The sequence below is a fragment of the Rana temporaria genome, chromosome 5, assembly GCF_905171775.1.
Source record: "Rana temporaria chromosome 5, aRanTem1.1, whole genome shotgun sequence".
NCBI classification, from domain to species: domain Eukaryota; kingdom Metazoa; phylum Chordata; class Amphibia; order Anura; family Ranidae; genus Rana; species Rana temporaria.
In genome coordinates, this window is record NC_053493.1 from 58,352,197 (window position 1) to 58,369,378 (window position 17,182).

At 44.1% G+C, this 17,182-nt stretch overlaps 1 protein-coding gene across 16 annotated transcripts in view; it reads left to right on the forward strand.

Annotated features, from left to right (window-relative positions):
- The window catches only part of SVIL (supervillin), a 198,830-nt gene that overhangs the window by 37,712 nt on the left and 143,936 nt on the right, over positions 1-17,182 (forward strand). For all 16 annotated transcript variants that reach the window (XM_040352604.1, XM_040352607.1, XM_040352606.1 and 13 more), the window contains exon 6: positions 931-1,552. In XM_040352604.1, the coding sequence (XP_040208538.1) occupies positions 931-1,552 (622 nt within the window). The remainder of the gene's footprint in view (positions 1-930; positions 1,553-17,182) is intronic.

A 17,182-nucleotide genomic window follows, 5' to 3' on the forward strand; every position in this document is an offset into this window, starting at 1 on the left:
TTGTCTGTACACTCAAGCTGTTTATAGCAACATATACTTGATTGCTTAACACTGCAGGTCATGCACCGTGGAGGGAACTTGTAAAGTAGCAAAGCCACAGATCCCATACCATCTCCAATTCCGTTTGTTTATCTTGGAGGATGGTAACCATCTTTTCATTCAACATAATTCAAGTGAGCTTACTTTTCATAACTGCAATAATTACAACTGGAGACTTCCAAGCAGTGGCTATGTTTTTTTTTAACTGCCAAAGCATGTAAAAGATCAGCTGCTGGGTGTGTTTGGGGATATTGTCCATGGACTCATTTAGAAGAGCATAATTGTGCCTTTTTTGAGATGTTAACCATTGGTACTACTTGGGTTTAATGCCACTTTAAGGTGATTCTAAAGGTTTCTGTGCAATGGTATTTTTACTGGGGTCTCCTACCGGTGCTCCTGACTCTTCCTCCTTTCCAATCCGCTTGCTATGGGGGCACTTGCGTGGCCTCAATCCTAAACTTCGCTGTGTGTGTCCAATTGACTCAGCACAACTCAGACCCTCCCCCCGCTCTCTCCCCTCAGGATTTGATTGACAGCAACTGGAGCCATTGGATCTTGCTGTTGCCTCCATGTCCAGTGAGGAGAGCAAGGGAAGGGCTCTGCTGCTTCAAGTGGGCTTGGGTGAGTTTTTGGGGGGAGGGTGGGGACTGATCATGCAAAGAATGCATTAAGGTAAAAAGCCTTTTGCCTTTACAATCAATTTAAGCATAGTCATTTTACCACTGGAGTCTGCAAGATATAAAAGAAACCAATTGCACTCTGCAGCATCGACCAAGAGCTAAACAAACCGTTTTGGTTGATCTGACCCATTACATTAAGTAGACTATTTTTAAAGAAAAGTAATTTCCAAACTATGCTTTTCAGCAAGATATGTATTTTTTCTCCCTTAAGGTCTCAATAATGATGATGCAGCTTCAGAGTCTTCTATAGAGGCACATTCTAGACTAAGATATCCCCAACAGCCAGCAGACAATCTATCTGAGACCTCCAGTATTCCAAGTATGGATGTACATGAACAGGAATCCAAAGCAGAGCGCATAGCTAGGTACAAAGCAGAACGCAGACGCCAGTTGGCAGAGAAATACGGACTTCCCTTTGACTCTGAAGCAGATTCGGAATATCAGTCCAGGTACGCGCGTACAAGAAAGGACAGCGAAACCTCGGAGAAGAGTTCTGGAGTGTTCAAAGATGATGAATCTAAAGATAACAGTTCTGATTATTTTTACCGTCCGGAAAGGAGAGTGCGTCCCACAGACAGTAAACACCATGACATTAATGAGAATTTGATGACCAGAGATGCACTGCAGAACCTAGAAAACAATAACCAGTTCCATGGCATCACACAGACAGATGGCCCAAGTTTAGTAGCTCCGTCCAGGCAAGGGAACTACCTAGGGGAGGCTCCGAGATCACCAAAGTTTCCTAGAAGGGGTTCCCAGACCTCTCCAAAGCGTCCTTCGTCTCCAACCACTTCCTCTCTAGAAACACAGCAGCAGTCCGATTCAAGGCAAGGGTAAGCATGATTTCTGTATTTACAGTTTTAGACCTTGAGATTTGCTACTTAAGTGTTATGGTAGTGTTGGGATGTGCAGAGAAAGCTCTGAATATGCTCCAATTGTAACCAATATAAGCATGCATGACATTTTTTATGTACAGTATATCTGCTTTTAGCCTTTATTCTTGAGGGACGACACCACCTATGAAAAGGGAAGTAAAAAAAAAACCTGGCCAATCAAAATCATGGGCAACTCCTGTGAAAAGCTACACCTTTTTTGTACAACATTGTCCCTTTGCCAGTAATGAGTGGACTGGGGGGCTGTGTGTGGGATGAATTTTGCTCATCTGAGGAAGGGTTTTCCTTGGGGGGAAAGGGGGGGGGGGGTTTCTGGAGTGCAATGACACAACTTTACCTTGGGGTTATCTGAGTACGTCTGAATTATGTCACTGATTACTGAGAGTGGTGGTGGCGTACCGCCAAGCAGAGTGTAAAGGCTTCCCACCCTGCCCAGTGGTATGCCAGTTTGACAGCCAATCAAATTTCCCCACCCACAGGCCCTGACTTTCAGAGAAGGAAGAGGGCAAGAATGGAGGAGAGGGGGGAAGTCTGGGGACCACACCGCCACTGCCGCTTAGCCTATATTCTGTGACAGATCTGTTTGCTGAAGGTCAGCGGCGCGGAAGAAAGAACTTTCATTCCCCCCCCCCCCCCCCCCAAGCTTACGTCCTTGTGCCAAAGTCAGGAAACCAGTGGCTGCGCCCTAGGCGGCTTCCTAGTTGGCCTAGCGGTAGTGCCGGCCCTGCCCGAGATACACATCTTCTTAGGCTGAGGTTTCTTGCAAAGTGCATCAGACTTTCTGCCAGGATTTCCCCATATGTTGCTTTGATCTGATCTTACACAAACATTACAACTGTTGACCACTACAGAAAAGTCTGTCTGTATTATGTGGTGTAAAGGCCCACTTAAACTAATCGGTTAACGTTCAATCAGGTAGGTACTTTCTTCACACAGATCTTGGCACATCTACAGTTTGGTTGTATTGTATGACTGGCTTAAGAAGCCAGGTCGACATTTGACTTCATCAAAAAGGTTTCAGTAGAGCTTTGTTGTCTTCAAAACTTGTATAAATGGTAATCTATGATCACGAATGATATGAAAATACATTAATTGTGCATTCCCTGTAGTGGTTTAGTATGTTCCACTTTCTTTAATGATGCTCTCAGCCGAATCTGGTTCTAAGACCCCTTTCATACTGAGGCAGTTCTCAGGCGTGTTGGCTCTAGAAATAGTATATACAGTGAATCCTCGGATTGGGAGTAACACGGTTAACAAGCATTTTTTTTATTGAAATTACTGACTCGGTTTGCGAGTGTTGTCTCACAAAACAAGCAGGATTCAAGCCACAGCGTTGTGCAGTACCGCATTTGGCCAGAGTTCAGCTGAGCATTCCCGGAGCCTTTCTGATGCCAAGATCCACTCCCCCACCGAAAAAAAAATGATACGCTCATATGCATAATTACTAAACCGGATGTTTTTTTTTTTTTTCGATCCACTGTACCTTAACCACTTCCCGCCCGGCCTATGGCCGATTTACGTCCGGGAAGTGGTTTTGAAATCCCGTGGGGGCGCGCAGCATGGCGATCGGTGATGCGGGGTGTCAGTCTGACACCTTTCATCTCCGATCTCGGTAAAGAGCCTCTGGCGGAGGCTCTTTACCACGTGATCAGCCGTGTCCAATCACGGCTGATCACGATGTAAACAGGAAGAGCCGTTGATGGCTCTTCCTCACGCCCGATCGGCGGCTCTCCTGACAGGGGGGGTTCGTGCTGATTGTTACCGCAGCCCCCCCCCTCGGATCGCCACACTGGACCACCAGGGAAGGGCAGTTAAAAAAAAGTCTTGGAAAAAAAAAAAGCTATAAAAAAAATGCCAATCAGTGCCCACAAATGGGCACTGACTGGCAACATGGGTAAATCAGTGCTGCCCCACAGTGTCCATCAGTGCCACCCCACAGTGCCCATCCATGCCCAGTGCCCACCTATCAGTGCCCATCAGTGCCACCCATAAGTATCCATCAGTGCCACCCATAAGTATCCATCAGTGCCACCCATAAGTATCCATCAGTGCCACCCATAAGTATCCATCAGTGCCACCCATCAGTGCCGCCCATGAGTGCCCATCAGTGCCGCCCATGAGTGCCCATCAGTGCCGCCCATGAGTGCCCATCAGTGCCGCCCATGAGTGCCCATCAGTGCCGCCCATGAGTGCCCATCAGTGCCGCCCATGAGTGCCCATCAGTGCCGCCCATGAGTGCCCATCAGTGCCGCCCATGAGTGCCCATCAGTGCCGCCCATGAGTGCCCATCAGTGCCGCCCATGAGTGCCCATCAGTGCCGCCCATGAGTGCCCATCAGTGCCGCCCATGAGTGCCCATCAGTGCCGCCCATGAGTGCCCATCAGTGCCGCCCATGAGTGCCCATCAGTGCCGCCCATGAGTGCCCATCAGTGCCGCCCATGAGTGCCCATCAGTGCCGCCCATGAGTGCCGCCAATCAGTGCCGCCCATGAGTGCCGCCAATCAGTGCCACCTCATCTGTGCCCGTCGGTACTACCTCATTGATGTCCATCAGTGCCATCTCATTGATGTCCATCAGTGCCATCTCATTGATGTCCATCAGTGCCATCTCATTGATGTCCATCAGTGCCATCTCATTGATGTCCATCAGTGCCATCTCATTGATGTCCATCAGTGCCATCTCATTGATGTCCATCAGTGCCATCTCATTGATGTCCATCAGTGCCATCTCATTGATGTCCATCAGTGCCATCTCATTGATGTCCATCAGTGCCATCTCATTGATGTCCATCAGTGCCATCTCATTGATGTCCATCAGTGCCATCTCATTGATGTCCATCAGTGCCATCTCATTGATGTCCATCAGTGCCATCTCATTGATGTCCATCAGTGCCATCTCATTGATGTCCATCAGTGCCATCTCATTGATGTCCATCAGTGCCATCTCATTGATGTCCATCAGTGCCATCTCATTGATGTCCATCAGTGCCATCTCATTGATGTCCATCAGTGCCATCTCATTGATGTCCATCAGTGCCATCTCATCGATGTCCATCAGTGCCATCTCATCGATGTCCATCAGTGCCATCTCATCGGTGCCCATCAGTGCCATCTCATCGGTGCCCATCAGTGCCGCCATATCAGTGCCCGTAATTGAAAGAGAAAACGTATTTATTTACAAAAAAATTAACAGAAAAAAATAAACGTAATTTTTTTTCAAAATTTTCAGTCTTTTTTTAGTTGTTGCGCAAAAAAAAAAAAAAATTGCAGAAGTGATCAAATACCACCAAAAAAACGCTCTATTTGTGGGGAAAAAAGGACGCCAATTTTGTTTGGGAGCCACGTTGCACGACCGCGCAATTGCCATTCAAAGTGCGACAGTGCTGAAAATTGGCTTGGGCGGGAAGGTGCGCAAGTGCCTGGTATGGAAGTGGTTAAGCAAGTTCCACTGTATCTTTAAGTAAGTTCTTTGTAAATCCCGCGATAACTCACGGCAAACCTCCGCACTGTCTCCTGGGAACAATGACAAAAGCTCTCAGGAGACATTGCGGCATCGAGGAAGTGACAGTGTGCGGGAATTCCATCCGATGAATCCATATACAGGAAGCGGCCAGTAACATAAAGGATTACTAAGGTTCGCCTGCCCCTGACAGTGACTCGAGCTGGGCATCGCCGCTTAGTGAAGGATTGGCTTGGGCGGCTCGGCTGCTCTAGTCCTGCAAAGGGAACTGCGTTCCTGCTGTGAAAAAAGTGCAGGAACTCCGTTCCCGCAGGACTTGGGCCCTGGTTCTAACGGTTTTCTGTTGTGGGACATTGATACACAGGAGTGCAGCACTTCCAGGAAAATCTGCCGGCTTGTGACTCTGCACTGTGGAATATAAATTAAATGCATTGATAACAAATCACTGGCACTGTTCTTGGCTGCAGTATATTGATTACAACAAGAGTTACTGCTGTAATTAAATGCATGATTTATAATTTTAACATGATTAACTGTAACTTCCCCTGCAACCTATTTCTTTAGAAATAGGTTGTTAAAAGCTGCACACCAGAATGGCCAGCAGATTAAGAGATGCATACAGCTGAACGTTTGAAGCTCAACTCCAGTTTAAACCACTTGACCTCCGAAATATTTACCCCCCTTCATGACCAGGCCATTTTTTTGCAATACGGTAGTTACTTTAACTGCCATATGCACGGTGGTGTAATGCTGTAATCAAATAACATTGATGTCCTTTTTTTTTTTTTCACACAAATTGTTTTTTTTTGGTGGTATTTGATCACCACTGTTTTTTTTTTTTTTGTACTTTACTTTCTGCTATGAAACCTATCAAATAAAACTTTTTTTCCAATTCTTTATAAATTTCGGCCAATGTGTATTTTGCTACATATTTTTGGTAACAAAAATCTCAATAAGCGTATGATTGGTTTGCGCTTGCCTCCTTCCTTATCGGTCAGGAGGCAAGCGGATATTCCCCAGATCAGCTACCCCTGATGGTGTTATCTATAAATGTTAGTATCTTGTCATATTTTAAGAATGCACCCAGCTCTGAGCTACTAAGTAGACATGTGTGATTCCGTTTGTAACAAATGGATTTTCGTACGCATTGGTTAGTATTCGTACATTCGGATCAATTCGAACATCCGCATAGCTGAAAGTACTAAAATACGGAAATTCCGGAATTACGAACAAGCAAAATAACGAACAAGCGAAAATACGAACGTACTATTGGACAAACTTACTAAAATACAAAACCCCTGAAATGACATCTATAATAACGATTTGCATTCCGTAATTTAAATCCTTTGTCTGTTCGTAATTTCGTATATTCGTATTTTCATTTGTGTGTTTTGTAAATCCGTTTCTTTGTTCGTAAATTTGTGTACTCGAATCGTTCTTCCGAATGGGCACTGGGCAGTGTAGTTAGTGAGTGATGTATCGTACTTAATATCTTAGCCAATCAGCTTATCTCTTTTGTGCTGAGTCACATTGGACAGTGTAAAGCCTCGTACACACGATCGGACTTCAAACAAACTTTTCCGTGGATTTTTGTTCGAAGGGAGTTGGTCTGACTTTTTTTGCCGAAAAGTTTGTCCGTTTGCAGAGCGAACTTTTGTCCGATGATAATCGAAAAAGTTTGTCCGATGGAGCGCACACACGGTCGGATTTTTAAGAAAAACTTGCTCATTTTGAAGTTTGTTGGCAAAAAGTCAGACCGTGTGCACAGGGCTTAAGAGAAAGTCTATCTTAACCACTTGCTTACTGGGCACATAAACCCCCTTCGTTCCCAGGCGAAATTTCAGCTTCCGGCACTGCGTCGCTTTAACTGACATTTGCGCGGTCGTGCGACGTGGCTCCCAAACAAAATTGACGTCCTTTTTTCCCCACAAATAGAGCTTTATTTTAATGGTATTTGATCACCTTTGCAGTTTTTATTTTTTGCGCTATAAACAAAAAAAAGCGTCAATTTAAAAAATATATATATTTTTTTTACTTGTTGCTATAATAAATCTCCCATTTTTTTTTTAAAAAAACTATTTTTTTTCTCAGTTAAGGCCGATACGTATTTTTCGACGTATTTTTGTAAAAAAATTAAAAAAATCGTCAAGCGACTGGTTTGCGCAAAAGTTATAGCACCTACAAAATGGGGAACAGAATTATGATTTTTTTTCATTATTTTTTTTTTACTAGTAATGGCGGCGATCTGCGATTTTTATTGGGACTGCAATATTGCGACGGACGTATCGGACACTTTCGACACAAATTTGGGACCATTCACATTTATACAGCGATCAGTGCTATAAAAATGCACCAATTACTGTATAAATGTGACTGGCAGGGAAGGGGTTAACACTAGGGGGTGAGGAAGGGGTTAACTGTGTAGCCTGGGTGTGTTCTTACTGTGTGGGGGGAGGGGGGTGACTGGAGGAGGTGACCGATGCTGTGTCTCTATGTACAAGGGACACAGATCGGTCTCCTCTCCTCTAACAGCACGTGGAGCTCTGTGTTTACACACAGAGCTCCACGTCCCTGCTGTTACCGGCTGTGTTCCCGACGATCGCGTGTACCCGGCGGACATCGCGGCCGCCAGGTACACGCATCGGGACCCCAGCGATGCGGCGGCACAGTGGTTACCTGCCGCGCGCCCCCCAGTGGCGCGCGCGGGTAATGCATTCCAAATGACTTCCAAAGACGTCCACTTGGCACCTGAGAACCGCATTGTTGACATCTTTTGTCAATAGCGCGGGGCTCAAGTGGTTAATATGGATTAGCCGCGTGTTGAGAATGAAACTAAAATACAAAATTGCGAATGACCGCGCCGCGATGTATTTACGAAAGCACAAAATTACGAATCCATTAAACAAAAATTATCTAACAAAATTATGAATTTCGAATCAACGAAAATAAATTGGACAGAATTGCAAATCATTCAGTATGAACGAAAATAAATCTTTCAAAATTACGAACGGGTCCGAATTGGAAAACTTGCGTCTTACGAAATTATGAAAGGTGCCCGAATAGGAAAACTTGCGTCTTATGAAATTGCGAATCTACGAAACCAAACAAACGTTTTTTTTGTTGTGCACATGTCTACTAGCTGGCTGCAGTGCTGTGCATCTGCGTCCTTCCTAGGTTAGCTGCGCTTTGCCATAGACTTCTATTCTATCCTGCACGCACGGTGCACGTTCAGAAAGCGCACCACAAATCCTACGTTTAGAAAGTGAGCCAAACTCGCAGGATATAATTGAAGTCTATAGCTTTGAGCAGCAAACCCACAGAAAAGCTGCAGGTACACTGCACTGTTCCTGTGGTGTGGGCAAACCCCAGGACATCATGTGAAAGCAGTCCTATACTATTATGCCCAGTGCATTGCTTTACACTGACCTGAAGATCTTTTCTTTCCTGTTGCTGGCACTACCCTGGAGACCACTGGCCAGGATCAGAGGTGGAGTGCAGTTGGTATCACTCCGCATGGGACGGGAGCCAGCACTAAAGAGGAGGCATCTGCTTATGCACCTCTTGCTCCCTACTACAGCTCCAACTTTACAACTAGTCCCTCTGCATTGCACTCTAATTGATGCTCTGGAATGGCAGGTCAGCAAGCCCAGACCGTGATCTACCAGTCATCTGTCCACGATCTACTGGTTGCTGACCCCTAGTCTATAGGTTTCCAGATTGAGTCTTGTCTAGTCCTAGTGTGTCCCAAAACTGCAGGGTCTTTTTTTTTTTCTTTTCTCCCAGTTGTAAACAAGCCCTATTCCCGCTTTAAGTTTGTGCATTGTGGATAAAGTCACTGGTTTCTTCTGCATATTTTTCCAATCTTACGGAAATCTGAAACCTTCCCTGTTTATTGGAAGTTGAACCACCTCTCTAAACCTTGGAAGAGTCTCTCAGGGAGGTGAAGGATTATACATTCTCACAGTGCGCTGCCTCTCCCAAGCCAGGTCTCCGTGTTCATAGCGGTCAGGTTACATTTCATAGTTTGCCTGAAATGAAGGAGCCCAGAGACCATAATACAATTACCTAATGTGCAGCTGCTCTTGGCAGCTCTCTGTAGCCTCAGCTACAGTACAGGCAGAGGAGACGAGTGTGCACTGAAATGTGTTGTCATTGATTGAATGCTCAGAGGGGTTTTCCACCTTTTAATGACTTTAGGTTTTTAATATCAAAGTCTATAGATGAGCAACTTTTATGCTTGGTGTACACTACAGCTCCTAAACTTGATTAGGAGCTTTGCCCTTTTTTTTGCCAAAGCTCCTTAACTCAACTCCATAAAAGCCTGTGTTGTGTGTCCATATACACCTAAGCTTTTAGGGCCAGATTCACAGAGCAAGTACGCCGGCGTATCTACTGATACGCCGGCGTACTTTCAAATTTCCCGCGTTGTATCTTTAGTTTGAATCCTTAAACCAAGATACAACGGCATCTGGGTAAGATCCGACAGGCGTACGCCTTCGGATCGCAGATACAATACTTCGGCGTCCGCTGGGTGGAGTTTGCGTCGTTTTCCGCGTCGGGTATGCAAACAAGCTATTTCCAACGATCCACGAACGTACGCGCGGTCGTCGCATTCTCTTACGTCGTCTGTAGTCAGCTTTTTCCGGCGTATAGTTAAAGCTGCTATTTTGTGGCGTATAGATAGACTTGCCATGTTAAAGTATAGCCGTCGTTCCCGCGTCGAAATTAAAAAAAAATTTTTTGCGTAAGTCGCCCGTGAATATGGATGGACGCAAGTCACGTCTAAGTTAAAAAAAATGACGTCGTTGCGACGTCATTTAGCGCAATGCACGGCGGGAAATTTAGGAACGACACATGCGCATTTCATTCGGCGCGGGGACGCGCTTCATTTAAATGAAACCCGCCCCCGACCCACCCAATTTCAAATACGCCGCCCTAACTTACGGTGCAAATTCTTCCTGGATTCGAATTTCCACCAGGTAAGATACGGCGGCGTAGCGCATCTCTGATACGCTGCGCCTGTCCAAATGTATGTGAATTCTGAAGGCAAAAGAATCGCATTCAGAGTAGGAATTCTGGGTTTAGGTGTTTAACCCCTTCCCGACCGCCGCATGTACATATACGTCGGCAGAATGGCACGTACAGGCACATTGGCGTACCTGTACGTCCCTGCCTAGACGTGGGTCGGGGGTCCGATCGGGACCCCCCCGCGACTTGCGGCGGTCGGGTCCCCTCGGGGAGCGATCCGGGACGACGGCGCGGCTATTTGCGATCGCTCCCCGGAGCTGAAGAACGGGGAGAGCCGTATGTAAACACGGCTTCCCCGTGCTTCACTATGGCGCTGCATCGATCGAGTGCTCCCTTATATAGGGAGACTCGATCGATGACGTCATTCCTACAGCCACACCCCCCTACAGTTGTAAACACACACACAGTGTACACCAAATCCTACAGCGCCCCCTGTGGTTAACTCCCAAACTGCAACTGTCATTTTCACAATAAAGAATGCCATTTAAATGCATTTTTTGCTGTGAAAATGACAAAAATCCCAAAAATGTGTCAAAATTGTCCGAAGTGTCCGCCATAATGTCGCAGTCACGAAAAAAATCGCTGATCGCCGCCATTAGTAGTAAAAAAAAAAAAAAATAATAAAAATGCAATAAAACTATCCCCTATTTTGTAAACGCTATACATTTTGCGCAAACCAATCGATAAACGCTTATTGCGATTTTTTTTACCAAAAATAGGTACAAGAATACGTATCGGCCTAAACTGAGGAAAAAATAATTTTTTATATGTTTTTGGGGGATATTTATTATAGCAAAAAGTAAAAAATATTGCATTTTTTTCAAAATTGTCGCTCTATTTTTGTTTATAGCGCAAAAAATAAAAACTGCCGAGGTGATCAAATACCACCAAAAGAAAGCTCTATTTGTGGGGAAAAAAGGACGCCAATTTTGTTTGGGAGCCACGTCGCACGACCGCGCAATTGTATTTTAAAGCGACGCAGTCCCAAACTGTAAAAACACCTTGGGTCTTTGGGTAGCAATATGGTCATGGTTAACATGACAGAAGGCTTCTATTGTGCATCATGGAGGGTCATTTCTGTAAATGGGAAGCACAATGCCTCTGTGGTTCTTCAGTGTGCAGAGACCGTACAACCTGCAGAGGAAATGCTATGCAACCTAAATGGTTGGTGTTCAGGTTATGACTTTTTAATTCCAGTGGCCTTCTAGTGTGCCAGTTTACAGTGCAGAGCCCTATTGTGCCTTTTAATTGGATATATACTACTTTGGTGGTTGGAAAAATGTGCTATTTCTTATATTCATTTCGCCCCAGCATGTTATACTGTACAGGTTGCATACATCTAAACTTAAAAACATTAATGGTAGGTACCTTTATGGCATTTAAACCCAAAAGGAAAAATGTAATATTGCAACTTACCAGTCCTAACATTTGGCGGCTACATTAGTCTCCCCCCACCCCCCCTCTTATATTTTAGTGAAATGTGAATAACACTTTGAGTACCTTCATGGCGAGTTGGTTGTTGACAAAGATTGTCACACAGGCTGGACTTCAAACATGTCTGCCTTTGTTTCTCTCCACTAAATTTAAAATGTATGGGATCAATAGATTAAGCAAGGAAGATTAGATGGTTTTATGCTTCTAGATAAGCTCGCAGGAAGTGTTCAGGTCCAAAGCCACATTTAGAAATTAGGGTGCCCAGAATTTTTTCCATTTCTATGCCAACCTCACTTTGGTTGCACACCGGGTTCACACTGATGCACTGTGGTTTGGATAAAGCGCGATTGTATGTACCATTCCATGCGCTTTTAGGTGCGTTTCTATTGACTTCTGAAAGCACATCAAAGATGCAGCATTCAAGACCTTGTGAAAGCGCACAGTTAACTAGCAGTCAATGGGAGTGCACCTAAAATAAATGAAAACACGATACAATCACGCTGCATCCAAACCGCACCACATCGGTGGGAACTTGGCCTAGTCATGTCTGCACATCGGCTATGTTCGTATGGGATTCAGTAATTGAGTAATTCTTCCAGTCTTATGTCTGCAAACCCAACTCCTATGCTTTATTACATGGTTTGTTGCAGAATGACATTGCTACAGTTCAATATATTTAGTCATGAAGAACCTTGGGAAATTATATGCATTTGCTGCAAAAATAATTGACTGATGGAGTAGGTTGACTGTTTTTTATCAGGAGGATTTTTTTAGTAGGAATAAAATTAGAAATGTCTTGTCTTCCTTTTAAAAAAAAAAGCTGTCATTAAATGAACACTTGGACTTCTGCTGTTGACTTTTCCTCCTAAAAATGCTAGTCGCTTGGCTTTCGCGCTAATGCTTTGGCTTCAGTGGGTACTAACCTGAAACAAGAAAAATATAAGGAATGCTTTTTTTTCTCTTCTGACTTTTAGTTGCTGCACGCATAGTCTGTATTTGTAACACAGTGGTACTTGGGGAACTGTCAGATTTTTTTACTGCTTCTGGATGCTGATCGCATGTACACCGATCAGCCATATCTTTATGGGCACCCACTAATATTGAGCAGATCCCACTGCTACCAAAACAGCCTTGACTTGCCCCCGGAAATGACTCTAAAGCAACAACCACATGAATGGCAGGGATCATGGTTTCACAGCAGAACATTGCCGAAAATCTCACACTGCCTCCTCCGGCTTGGCTGCTTCCATAGTGCATTCTGGTGCCATTTCTTCCCCTTGATGCACATACTCCCGACCATCCTCATGATTTAAAAGAAAACATGATTCAGCAGATCAGACCACCTTCTTCCATTGTTCAGTGGTCCAGTTCTGATGATCCTGTGCCAAAGGCCAACATGAGTACCCTGACCATTGTACGGCTACTTGGCACCATATACAACAATTGGTAAGGCACTGTGCGCTCTGACACCTTTTTATCAGAACCAGTATTATCTTTTTCAGCAATTGGAGCTATAATAGCTCTTCTATTGGATCAGACTACATGGGCCAGCCTTCACCCCCCATGTGCATCAACAATCCTTGGCTGCCCATGGCCCGTTCACCGGTTTCCCTTCCTTGGGCCTCTTTTTAAGAAGTCCTGACCACTGCAGACCAGGAACATCCCATTTCCAGATGTCTATTGTAGAGATAATCGGTAATCACTTTACATGTCAGTGATCATGTTATGGCTGATCGGTGTATAAAAGTGGGATAAGCGTGTGTTTGTTTAAATTATGTTCTACTCTTATTTCAAAACTAGATGGGGGTATTCCATGTGCTTTTGCCTTTATTTTTGTATTGCTTGTGTTTTCTGTCTTATTTCATAAATTGCTGGGCTGTCTCCTCCCCAAAACTCTAGAACAGGAAACCAGTTAAGCTATCGGTGAGAAGCAGCTCTCCCATTGGGGGGCTGTCATGTTGGCGTGCTAAGAAATTTTTTAGTTCAACTTTTACATCACACAATGCCTTAATTTTTTATTTAATTTTTCTACCAAGGAGAATTTTATTGAAATGTTGACTCCCTTAAAGTGGAAGTAAACTGTCCTATTTTGAGCCAAGGAAGCTGCTATCTTGGCAATTGCCATGATGCTGCACATGTGGGCCGTTATGACACCAGCCATTGGATGGTTTGACAGTTTGGTTGAGAGCACAACCAATATGACGGCTACCATTTCCAAGATGGCAGGAATGTTAACTGTTTTTAAATCAATTGGTTTAAATCCCAACTCCAGCCAAAGCATTTTTTGATTATAATGTGGCATGTTTTATTATTGTCTGTGACTCCATTGGAGATCCATTCTCAGTTTTTAGCCCCGTAACACCAGGAAAAAAAATAAGGTATCACAAGGTTATATATAATGTGTGTGTGTGTGTATGTGTATGTATATGTATATGTGTATATATGTATATGTGTGTGTATATATATATATATATATATATATATATATATGTGAACCCTTTTGGAAAGATATGGATTTCTGCACAAATTGGTCATAAAATGTGATCTGATCTTCATCTAAGTCGCAACTAGACAATCACGGTCTGCTTAAACTAATAACACACAAAGAATTAAATGTTACCATTGAACGCACCATGTAAACATTCACAGTGAAGGTGGAAAAAGTATGTGAACCCTTGGATTTATTAACTGTTTGAACCTCCTTTGGTTGAAGTTATTGCTGCCAAACGTTTTCCTGTAGTTGCAGATCAGACGTGTACAACGGTCAGGAGTAATTCTTGACCATTCCTCTTTACAGAACTGTTTCAGTTCAGCAATATTCTTGGGATGTCTGGTGTGAATCGCTTTCTTGAGGTCATGCCACAGCATCTCAATCGGGTTAAGGTCAGGACTCTGACTGGGCCACTCCAGAAGGCGCATTTTCTTCTGTTTAAGCCATTCTGTTGTCGATTTACGTCTATGCTTTGGGTCGTTGTCCTGTTGCAACACCCATCTTTTGTTGTGCTTCAGCTGGTTGACAGATGGCCTTACGTTCTCCTGCAAAATGTCTTGATAAACTTGGGAATTCATTTTTCCTTCAATGATAGAAATCTGTCCAGGCCCTGACGCAGCAAAGCAACCCCAAACCATGATGCCCCCACCACCAAACTTCACAGTTGGGATGAGGTTTTGATGTTGGTGTGCTGTGCCTCTTTTTCTCCATACATAGTGTTGTGTGTTTCTTCCAAACAACTCAACTTTGGTTTCATCTGTCCACAGAATATTTTGCCAGTACTGCTGTGGAACATCCAGGTGCTCTACTGTAAACGTGCAGCAATGTTTTTTTTTGGACAGCAGTGGCTTCCTCTGTGGTATCCTCCCATTAAATCCATTCTTGTTTAGTGTTTTACGTATAGTAGTTTGGCTAACAGGGATGTTGGCATATGCCAAAGTCTTTAGCTGACTCTCTAGGATTCTTCTTCACCTCATTGAGCAGTCTGCGCTGTGCTCTTGCAGTCATCCTTTACAGGACGGCCACTCCTAGGGAGGAGAGTAGTAGCAGTGCTGAACTTTCCATTTATAAATAATTTGTCTTCCCATGGACTGATGAACAGCAAGGCTTTTGGAGATACTTTTATAACCCTTTCCAGCTTCATGCAAGTCAACAATTCTTAATCGTAGGTCTTCTGAGAGCTCTTTTGTGCGAGGCATCATTCACATCAGGTAATGCTTCTTGTGAAAAGCAAACCCAGAACTGGCGTGTGTTTTTTATAGGGCAGGGCAGCTGTAACCAACACCTCCAATCTCATATCATTGATTGGACTCCAGTTGGCTGACACCTCACTCCAATTAGCTCTTGGAGATGTCATTAGTCTCGGGGTTCACATACTTTTTTATATATATGTGTGTGTGTGTGTGTGTGTGTGTATGTGTGTATGTATATGTGTGTGTGTGTGTGTGTGTGTGTGTGTGTGTGTGTGTGTGTGTATATATATATATATATATATATATATATATATATATATATATATATATATATATATATATATATATATATATATATATATATATATATATATATATATATATATATATATATATATATATATATATATATAATGTGTGTATGTAATATATATTCCTGGACTGTCCTCCACATTGCATCTTTTTTGCCACAATCTGTCCTGTCTTCCACAGTAAATGACACCTGCATTACTCAGCTGACTGCCCATGAGCTCAGGGGGTCATGGTCTTACCCCAAGCAGCACAGCGATGGGCTCCTCCTTTCTGTCACTGTTCTCCCTCTATCCGCATGCTGCTTGTCAGTACATTCACTGATTGGCTCCCTGTGCTGTTTCTTCCTCTCCTGCTCCCCATCAGCTCTTCTGTACAGTGAACTGCAATTAAATGGTACTAAACTTCTTACAAAAAATATCATGTATTGGTGAATGCAGAACTGCATTAATTTTGTCTTAGATCTCCTTAGAGGCCAGCTTTAAGACCAATTTGGGCAAATATTTAGGTTTAAGGGTCACTAAAGGAATTTTTTTTTTTTTTAGCTGAATAGCTTCCTTTACCTTACTGCAGTCCTGGTTTCATGTCCTCATTGTTCGTTTTTGCTTTGTTGCTGTAATTCCTCTCTGTTCTGGACACTTCCTGGTTGTCTGTTTCCTGATCACAGTACTGGGAGATTTCTCACTGTGGTGACAAATCAAGACGGTGTGATTACTGTGTGTCAGCACCAATCCAGTTTCGTTTTACAAAGCATCGCTGCCCTCTATTGGCTCTTTGTCTCTGTACATCAGAGAACCAGGAAACGGCAAAAACGAAACTAAACTGCAGGTACATTATATGATTGTTTTTTATCTATTTTTAAAAGGAATCAGTTAACTATGTCTCTATACCCTGTAAACAGTAATTTCAGCAAAAAAAAAATTCCTTTAGTGACCCTTTAAAGCGGTAGTTCACCCCCCCCCGACACATTTTACCATCGAGACAGGCATTGTAGCGCGAGCTACAGTATGCCTGTCCCGATTTTTTTAACCCCGTACTCACCTTGTACTCGGACATCGTAGATTTCGGCTCCCGCGGGGAATGGGCGTGCCTATGGAGAGGGAGGATGATTGACGGCCGGCCCTGGCACGTCACTCTCCCCGAAGACAGCCGGAGTAGGTCTCGGCTCTTCACGGCGCCTGCGCACAGGCTATGCGCACGCGTCGTGAAGACCAAGCCTATTTCGGCTATTTCCGGAGAAGCGTGACGCGCCAGAGCCGGCCGTCAATCATCCTCTGTCTCCATAGGCACGCCCATTCCCCGGTATCTTCGATGGACGACTACAAGGTGAGTACGGGGGTAAAAAATTCGGGACAGGCATACTGTAGCTCGCGCTACAATGCCTGATTTTAAGGTAAAAGAAAAAAAATATTTTTTTTTTCGTCGATAGGGTGAACCCCCGCTTTAAGTAGGGAAACCCTTTGGTCTTCACGCAGACGAACATTTGTGTGCCCCACACAAGGCTGTGTTTTGCCAGAATGGGGATGGCACCGGTGTTGTGTACATCCCCATGCTGGCAGTCCCATAGATGTCTATTGAGACACAGTTGAAAAGACACAGCTGCTGTGTCCCAATGTAAAATCCTTGCGGGTGCGGATACATGTTTTGGGGTTGTTT